We start from the raw sequence: 10,251 nt of genomic DNA on the forward strand, positions 1-10,251 counted from the left end.
GTTAGATATGTAATATCCATCCTACCCAAGATGAGAATATTCTTACTTATACTGCAATTTTATCTGTGCTCTAACACTGCATGCATTTATAATAAGAGTTCTTCCCACGTTGTGCATTCTCATTCCTAGATTAAATTAGTTTTAGACAGAATTTTAATTTCCTCGTACTTTTCACACAACAATCGCATATTATAGCTTTGTCACCTTCTAATTGTTGATCAACATGCCTCATCCAAAACCAATCAAATAGCTTTCAAGTTTCTATAAATACTATTGCTGAGGAAGACAACATAAAATGCACACAATGCCATTTTTAAGTCCAAACAAACTCGTGTCGTCCAATTCAAAGGTCTTAGAAGTTCTTTTATTTAAAAAATAGAAAGAAAAATAATAAAATCAGATAAGAATATAGTTCTACAAGCAACCCCAAACCTTCACAAAAATACAGCTTTTTATCAATTCTATTGATACATTTTCTTTTTCTTTTTTGTTTAATTTCCAAGGTAATGTACATTTTCAACAATTCCTTTCGTGACAAATTCAAAACTAAGGTTCATTCTTCAGTCTTCATATTTTTCGTAGAAAAGAAAGCTGGCTTCTGCAGCGAGAACATCTTCCATTGAAACAGCACACACTTGTGAATCTGAAATAGAAAACCAGCACAACGCAGCAGCGTCAAACTCAGATTCATCACTAGGTTCTTTGTCACATAAATCAGCTCTCACGCTTCTGTAAACGGTGTAGTGCCCACTTCCAGCTCTTCCAAAGTGCTCCACAACGGCAACAACACGGTACAGGCTAGTATTTGAAGGAACCACTTCGCAACTCTCAGTCAACTGCACTAGGTACGCGCACATTAATAATCAACCTAAAAGCTAGTTATTCATCAAACACCATAAAAAATACTTTAAAAATGAAAAACAAATACAAGTTTTAAGATGCAAAAATTGTTCTTTTATGAGGAAAAGCAAAGGCCAAACAATTCTCAAATCAACTGATATACAATAGCAGCAAATTTCAACTACCTGATCTTCTGAGTGCAAGTTCATGTCTGCATGCATGGATTTTGAAATCCCTGCAGCTTGGGAAAAGCTGGATTCTCCCGAAAAATCTTGTGCATTTGCAGTGAATCGAGATACATCTGAAGCTAATTCTTTTGGGTAGATACTTCCTCTCGTTGATCCATAGATATGATTCCGCTTTATCTGATCATGCTGCATACTGGATTGATTGTGGAAAGTTCCCAGGTTTCTACATTGTCGCTGAACTTGCCCTCTTTTCATGTTTTCTTCCCAACTCTTTATTCCGACCTCAGTTGTCCTGAATTGCAACAGATCCAAAACCAACGGAAAAGAAATATGGCCCTGCAATCATCAATACAAAACCCCACGCCATGACAAATATTTTAAACCATTTTATCCAGGAAATATGTTCTCATGGACTGAACAAAGAACAACAAGAAATTTCAAATACCTGAAGTTTTACTAGTTCCCCAAATATATTGACTGAAACACGTTTTAGATGAATGCATAGAATCTGCAAGACACAATCAGATCAAAAGAAATTTGTAGAGATTTAAGCATACACCTACTTCTCAGGAAAATCAAGATGTCAGAAAACGTTTAATAAAATGCAGAAAGTGAGAAACAACTAGAGCGAAATACCCAAAATATGAGCGAAAAGTACAAGAAACCAGTAGATTATTTGCAAACAGATTTAGTGATGTTAGTCATATAAAGGAAAGAAGACAACCAGAGATATAAATGAACATGGCTTGTTGAACAATTTTTAGCTCTCTTCTGATTTGTACTTCACATAACCAACCATCAGTTCAATTCCCAGTTGGGGCTTAACTTTTCCAAAACAACCAAATCCACTCTAGAAATTGCATCTTTTGTCTAACTATTTTCAGTAGATATTTAAATATAATGGCAAATGATATCAAACAATACTATAAATCACTTCTCCAGTTTTTCTCTTATGCTGGGTCACCAAGTAAATTGAGATTTCCTTGTTTTTCTACTATCGTTTTCCAAGTGAATATAATAAAGATAAACAATATAACAGAATAATGGATCCTGTTACAAGAACTGAAGAACCAAATAAACCAGTTAATCCACTTTGGGTTTATGCAAATTTGACAGTTAATTTTGCAGAGGCTTCCCCAAAACTAAGCTTTCTTGGTTAGGTTAGAAAATTTTTCCAAATACAACATGAAAATTGCCTTGACCATAATTTGTTAGTTACGTTGGGCTTTCTTTCGTATTATGGACATATCTTGTTCGTACAACATTTTCCTTTGTTTTCTTGTAACCATAATAAGCAGGCTCCAAGAGCTTTTGAGATGCCTATTGCCACATATTCCCTTATTCATTCTTAGATGATGCCAAAGCAGCTGAGGTACATGGGCTTCCACATGATAATCAAATAAACCCAAGTGTTCAAGAGCAATATCGTGTCATGCCAAATAGTTCCAAATTCCCATTTATCTTTCTTCCTGTCGGTCTAGTTGACACCTGGAAGTACCTCAGGTTTTATGTAATAACAGAAGAAAAAAGGAACAAACCTTTGGGCAACGAGCAATACTTATTTGCTTTAGAGTATATGAAAATCTATTTGACCACGGTAGCTTATGCAGATGAAAATGGCTTCGACAGTCACAGGAATCTTGCTCAGGGCACCTCTTAATCTTTTCAATCTCTTCCTGAAAAACAATCAAATTAAAGGAGCAAACGGGATTATGTTTACAGAAGTCAATAGCTCTTCTTGAAAGGAATAAGAACCTCGAGGGCCACATAAGGAGAAATGCGATAATTTTTATTTGACTTAAATGTCAAAATGGTCCATGTGTTCTAGTCATTGGGTCAATTTAGTCCCCATGTTTTTTATTTGGCTTAAATGTCAAAATGGTCCATGTGTTCTAGTCATTGGGTCAATTTAGTCCCTATGTTTTTAATTTGGCAAACTTGGTCCTTGTGTTTATCTCTATCATCTAATTGAGGACATTCCATCCAATCTATTTTAAAAATTCATAAATTAGGGAAGTGTTATTGACACTCCAAAAATCTAATTCTACACTCCTCACAAGTGTATTTTTCTTTCCTGATATAGAAAGTTTGGAGTGTAGAATGAGATTTTTGGAGTGTTAATAACAATTCCCATAAATTAATATAAACTTATTTATAAAATTATCTATTTGATTCAAAATATTTAAAAATGAAATAAAATTAAAAATTAAAAGAAAAATTACTTAAGTCTCAACTCCCCGACCTCCTTCCTAACGTTCTCTCATCCCCCAATTTTCTCGCACCCTCCTCTCTTTTCTATGTCACAACCTTAACAATTTTTCAGATTGGAAGTTTTATCTCTTATATATCTTATTTCTCATTGATTAGCAATTTTCTGCAAATTTAAATTTAAATAAAGAGAAAGGGTAATATATGGCTCTCTACGATCAGTTTCTCAATTACACAGTCAAAGACGAGGTGATCAGGGTTAATTTTCTTGGGACTACCATGATGGAATTCGCGTGGTGACAGGTGGGGTCAAGGTGGATGTAGAGACTCGTTGGTCGAGTTGCCTACGTGTGTGGCTAGGGTTGGGGTTTGGATCAAGGACAAGGCGGATGGCGTGGGTTTGTTTAATTTTTTTTTTTTTTTCATTGGCAGGGTGGGTTTGTTAAAATATTTTTCTATAATAGGGTGTGATAATTTTATGATTTTTTAACAGAGATTGAATGGAATGTTCTTAATTGGCTAACAGAGAAACATAAGGACTAAATTGGTTAAATTGGAACACAAGGACTAAATTGACTAAATGGCTATAACACAGGGATCATTTTGACATTTAATGTTCGCGTGAGTCAACCCTATTAATTAGGAGATTGTTTGTGATTAGGAATACAATTGTGTTTCCTAGTTTAGTTAGTAGTCCCTTAATATTCCTTGTATCACAAGATGTGTTTATATAATGCCTCCTATAGGGAGAAGAATACATAACGATTAAGCCCTATGTCTTTTAGTTTTATCTTGGCATCAGAACAAGTTTCGACTTGTCTCTTCCCCTAAACCCTAAATTCTGCGGACTTGAGGATTCCATTGTTGGCTGCCGTCTGCAACCAGCAACCAGAATTCAATTTTAAAAGGTTTCAAAGCAAGAAACCTCACTTTATCCCAATCCAAAAGAGAGGAAAAAAAAAAAAAAAAAAAAAACCACCAATTCAAAGGTTTCGAAGCAAGAAACCTTACCGGTAATCCAAGTACTAAACCCAGAATATCAAAACTGAAACCAACAACTTGCTGCTTTAATGACAGACAGCCTAGTCATGTTCTCCCTCGTGGGGTTGATGCCCGCCTCATAAGCGTCTGACAGAAGCTCTGTTGGCACCGCATGGAGGAAAATCAGGAAGTGGGCTGTGCTTGACTGACATCCCACCCATTGCGCCACAAAGAGGAAACTCGGAAAATGGGCTACTGAGTTTTGAAGCCAGAACAATTCAAATCCACCAGCAGGTGCTGGCGTTAGCAACATTGATGGAACCGGCCTGCTTGGCCCACTAGCAGGGACAACCCAGGAAAACAACTTTGACCTAAATAATCTGGACCGTCAGTTTTCCTTTTTAAATTTGATTGCTTCAAGAAAGCAATTTGACGACCCTAGGTAACACAGGCAAGTCTTAATTGCATCTGATGATTATGATACAGGTTGGATTATTGATTATGGGGCCACTGATCATATGATTTACGATCATACTCTTTTTAACTCAATGACACCACTACCACGAGACAATATTATTACTGCCAATGGAGGTGTTGCCCTGGGTAGAGGGGTGGGTTCAATAGCACTCACTGCTACCCTCTCTTTACATAATTGTTTACTTGTTCCCATACTTTCTAGCCACTTATTATTTGTGGGGCAAGTAACTGAGCAATTAGACTGTATAGTGCAAATGTTTCCATCTTTCTGTCTACTTCAAGATATTCGGACTTAGGCGATCATTGGACGTGGTACTAAGAGGAGGGGGTTGTACTATGTCGACGATGTTACACAAGGTTGGGGTTCACCAAGTTCGAAGTTGTGATAGTGGAAAGGAGAAAGACTGTTGAATTGTGGCACCGTCGCCTAGGTCATGCCTCCTTTGGTTACTTGCGGAAATTACTTCCGTCATTATTTAATAATATTTCAAATTCTTCTCTAAAGTGTAATGTGTGCACATTAGCTAAAAGTCAAGCTTCGTATCCTCCGAGTTTTAATAAAAGAACAGTTCCTTTTGAGTTGGTTTACTCTGATGTATGGGGGCCATGTCCAGTTACCACTCAGCATGATGTGCGTTGGTTTATAACGTTTGTTGATGACTGCACTAGAATGACTTGGTTATATCTCATGAAACATAAGAGCGATTTAAGTGAAACTATCCAAATGTTTTATCATCTGGTCCACATACAATAATCGGCTTCCTATTAAAGTACTTAGATTTGATAATGGTGGTGAATACATTAATCAGGACCTTTCTTAGTTTTTTGAAGACAAGGGAATTCTCCGTGAGACTACTGGTCCTCAGACCCCACAACAAAATGGAGTAGCCGAACGGAAAAATTGACATATACTTGAGATTACTCGTTCCCTTCTCATTGGCGCTTGCACGCCCAAGCTATACTAGGCTGATGGGGTGACCTACGCCATATTCCTCAGGGGGAGACAACCGTAGGTGGCTGGTTCGATATCCCTACTGGTTTAAGTGCTGACTACCCAAATAACAGGTCAAGTGAGCAAACGCATCTGGAGGATAAGTACAAGGCAAGGGTAGTAGCCAAAGGGTACACACAGACCCTTGGTATCGACTATCAGGAAACGTTTGCTCCGGCTGCAAAAATCCATTAAAGTTTTATTATCTCTTGCGGCTAATCTTATTGGCCTTTGAGACAGTTTGATGTGAAAAATGCATTCCTACATGGGGATTTAGAGGAGGAGGTCCACCTAGATTTTCCACCAGGGTAGGGCATTGAAAACTCTAGTGGGAAAGTGTGCAGATTTTGAAAGGCATTCACTCAGGCTATGAAAAAGTACAGATACCGATAAGGGAACTCAAATCATACTTTATTCATCAGACGCAAGGATGGTACAATTACTTTGATCATTACATATGTGGATGATATGATTGTCACATGTGATGATACGAACGAAATTGAACGGCTACAGGGATACTTGGCCTTCGAGTTCGAGATGAAAGATTTAGGAGGACTAAAGTACTTTCTGGGTATTGAGGTTGTTAGGTCTCAAGAAGGGGTCTACTTGTCACAACGTAAGTACGTGTTGGAATTGTTATCCGAGACAGTTATGTTGGCATGTAAACCGGTGGACACTCCAATGTGCAAAATCATCATCTTGCAATCTATCAAGATTAAGTTCCAACAGATAAAAAGAGGTATCAAAGGTTAGTGTGAAGATTAATTTACTTGTCACTTACTAGACCATATATTGCTTACGCAGTAAGTGTAGTGAGTCAATTTATGCATGCACCAAGTGAAGATCACATGGCGGCCGTAATGAGGATTTTGAGCTATTTAAAGGGAGCTCCACGAAAAGGCCTAATGTACAGAAAGCATAGGCATATGGAGGTGACATGATATACTGATGCAAATTGGGATGGGAACATCACATATAGGCGGTCTACATCGGGTTACTTTACATTCGTGGCTGGTAATCTAGTGACCTAGAAAAGTAAGAAACAGAATGTGGTGGCTAGATCGTTAGCCGAAGCTGAATATAGGGGGTTGGCACATGGTATTTGTGAACTTCTATGGCTTCAAATACTTCTTACTAAGATAGGTTTTAAGCCAAAGGGGTCTATGCTATTGTACAGTTATAATAAAGCGGCTCGGGAAATAGCTAACAATCCGGTGCACGATGATTGGACCAAACATGTTGAGGTGGATGGATACTTCATAAAGGAGAAGCTTGATGTTAGGCTTGTTGACATTCCATTTGTGAAAACAGAAGAATAGCTGGCAAATATTCTAACACATGCAGTATCTCCTGGGAGATTTTGGGACTCACTCGACAAGTTGGGCTTAGGAGATATCTATGCACCAACTTGAGGGGGAGTGTTGGTGTGAGGCAACCCTATTAATTAGGAGATTGTTTGTGATCAGGAATACAATTGTGTTTCCCAGTTTAGTTAGTAGTCCTTTAATATTCCTTGTATCACAAGATGTGTTTTATATATAATGCCTCCTATAGGAGGAAGAACACATAACGATTAAACCCTATGTCTTATAGCTCTATCTTTTAAACCTTTTTATTTTTTCGAATTGACTATCAAAGTCCCTAAAAGAGCATCTGGTGACACATCCAAGCACAAGTGATTTAGTTTTAGTTTCCCGGTGATGCAAAGCATTTATGGAATTTAATAAACAGTCAATGAGTGTTTTTATTTTTCCATATAGTAATAAGTTTTTGTATTATAAAAGATTATTAATGCATAGCCAAAATTCGAAAGTTTTTTAAGGAGTATGAGTTAATAATCATGTATTCAATAAATGGGACACAACGCTTTGTCTGCAGTAGCAAACCTGGTGCAATATAATTGGAGGTGATGTCAGTTTCTAAAGTACCCAATCAGCTTCCCTTTGTTTTTCTTTCAGGAATCTAGGATTTGGCATCATCATTTCTTCACTTAATGTGAAAGAGAACTGTCTTTCTTTTCCTAGTCGCATCAGACAAGAAAATAGAAGGAGAAACAGGAAGATGAAGGAGTAACAGGAACCCTATTCTGCTGCAGTCGTCATATGCAAAATAAGGCTGTCAAGTTACATATTTTCATAATATGGGAATAAAGGATTTACCTCATTTACTCCTAGAGAAAATAAATACTTGACTGCCGCAATGTGCCAACAATGGTTACAGTGGTAATTCTCAACTTGCTCAGCAGCAGTGAACTGCTCCAGGCAATCCTCTAAGGTGCATCCAACCATCTAACATTGTACAAAAACAGAATTGATTAAGAATAAAAAGGAAAGGTAAAAACGGAGACGTTTTAGTTTAGAAGAAAGCAATCATAACAGCAGAAGTCAAGTGATAGGCTCAACATACATAATATCAAAGAGTGAAAACTTCAGTACACATTACACATACAATTGTGCCACCGCCATCAAGGACTGGTGAAAGAGGCAAGCTGTGAAAAGATTCGAAATTCAATGATATCTGCAAAATAAAGAGTCAGACTCTGAAATATCCACAATTGAATGATACCATTGAAATAAAAAGAGGAAACCCTGACTGAAGACTCTAGAACAATGGCCAGTGAAGATAGGATATTGTCAACAAGTAACTTTATTTATTAAAATTCAACATCTAAAACACAAAATTGCAGCCTACTAGGACAACCAAGACCGAAGGATGTAGAATTTCAGAAGAATTTAAGGAAAATTAGACATGTGAAATTGATTTTGGAAACAGAAACAGTAGCAAACCAACTAATCGCAAGAGTTGCAAATACACAAAAGGTGCAGATAAGCATACACGAGATCAAGTATAACTCAAATTAGTGCATGATTGTGTTCCTTCAGAAATTCATGTGAACCTGTGATGAGCAACTTTGGCACGTGAGGATGCTACCGAGAATTCCATCAAATGGCCCAAGGTAGTGTTGCTGCCACCTTGCCTGCTTACTCTAGTTCTCCATACTCTTAGGAGTAATAATCCTACAATTAGATGCACAGAGTTCTGCCAAAGAACATTGATTTGGAAGATAGCAATCTGAAAATTCTTCTCTTAAAGAGGACAGAAGATGAAGAAATGCTTCTGCTGCATCCTATGTGTACATAATATTACATATTAGATATTCAACTTTGATTACTCAAGTTGTTATGGTATTTAGAAGGCAGAGTAGCACATGCTGGCTTGTTAGATCGAAATTCTGAATGTAATCTGCCATTGCAAGCATCACTTTCCGTGGACTTAATACAACTCTTCCTCCACCAACTATGCACAGGTCTACAGAAATATTATAAATTAGTTTGGAATACCTAATAGAAAAGCCAGAAAGTTACATATTCTTAAGACATGATGACATATGATGTCTTATTGAACCAAGTTTTATATTTAAAAAGCATTCCAGTATACAGTTTAATTCCAACAAACGTCAAGCGAGTCCAAAAGGCTTAATACTAACCTTCTAACGAAGTAGCCAAAGCTATTGCAAGAGGAAAGCCATCAACGCGATTGCCAGCTGCTGAGAACTCATATTCCTCTAAAACCTTCTGGAGAAAGGGTTGAAAGCATGAACAGCTAGCAAGAGCCTGAAGATTAAAACATCCAACAACAAATCACATAAAATCATTCTAATTCATGAAACACTTAACGTAATTGATTTCTAAACAGAACATACATAGAATGTAATCGACTTCCATCTTCAAACACTTACAGGTGAACAAACGCGACCATGCGCGCACACACAAACAAGCACACATATAATGTTCTCCTAGTATTTCCAAACATGATTTAACCTGATAGTGTAAGCGAATGTGCATCTCGTTCTACCCTGATCAATGGTCTTAATCAAGAACATATAATACAATGGATTTCAATTTCTAATCAATATATAAGTCAACAAAAGCAATCAAACAAGAGTATAAGTACAAAAACTAAATTAAAAAAAAAATTGAAAAAAAAAAAAAGGAAACAAGTGGGAATACCTGTAAAATAACATTGAGAAAACAATTATTTCCAAGATTTTGGAGGCCCGGTACCAAAGGCAGCTGCTCGGGAGAAGAAGTCTCAGTGTGTAGCAGCCACTCCAAGTCTAAGGTGTTTAGGATGCTGAATTTCGAGCCTCTGAGAGCAAGAACAAAGCCACCAGCAACACCCAGAATAGCAGCCACAGATGAAATCGAGCTTGAACCAGATAAAGTCATAAACCCTTGTTGGAATTGCCCAATCAAACACTTCAAATTTACCTCCCTTTCAAACTTCATCCTATTTCTATCTTACCCAATAACTCAATACGCAATACCCAATACCCACACAGATAGACAGATTCCAGAGACTTCTAGGAAGGATCAATGGGATTTCAAAACCGTCAAAACCCTGCAACAATAACAATTGAAGGAACACCGGAAACACTGTGTTCTTTATGCAAATCTGAAATAAATCAACTTTAATAGGGCAGTCTGAAAACTAGGCAAACGTCCATAACGTTTTTATAGCTCTGCACTCTTTATGCAGTCTCACCCAACTCCTACATATGCGGTG

At 37.3% G+C, this 10,251-nt stretch overlaps 1 protein-coding gene across 1 annotated transcript; it reads right to left on the reverse strand.

Moving 5' to 3' along the window:
* Positions 1 to 284: 284 nt before the first annotated feature.
* On the reverse strand, positions 285 to 10,251 carry LOC103926692 (ubiquitin carboxyl-terminal hydrolase 27-like). The gene is given in 10 exon segments (XM_009335506.3): positions 285 to 836; positions 1,026 to 1,364; positions 1,474 to 1,536; positions 2,567 to 2,704; positions 7,845 to 7,973; positions 8,134 to 8,202; positions 8,582 to 8,812; positions 8,894 to 8,994; positions 9,173 to 9,299; positions 9,696 to 10,251. Coding segments are annotated over 10 exon segments (1,752 nt in total). The 5' UTR covers positions 9,975 to 10,251; the 3' UTR covers positions 285 to 560.

Source organism: the organism of the source record quoted next, unplaced genomic scaffold (genome assembly GCF_019419815.1).
Source record: "Pyrus x bretschneideri cultivar Hongxiangsu unplaced genomic scaffold, Pyrus_bretschneideri_v1 Contig18, whole genome shotgun sequence".
Lineage (NCBI taxonomy): Eukaryota > Viridiplantae > Streptophyta > Magnoliopsida > Rosales > Rosaceae > Pyrus > Pyrus x bretschneideri.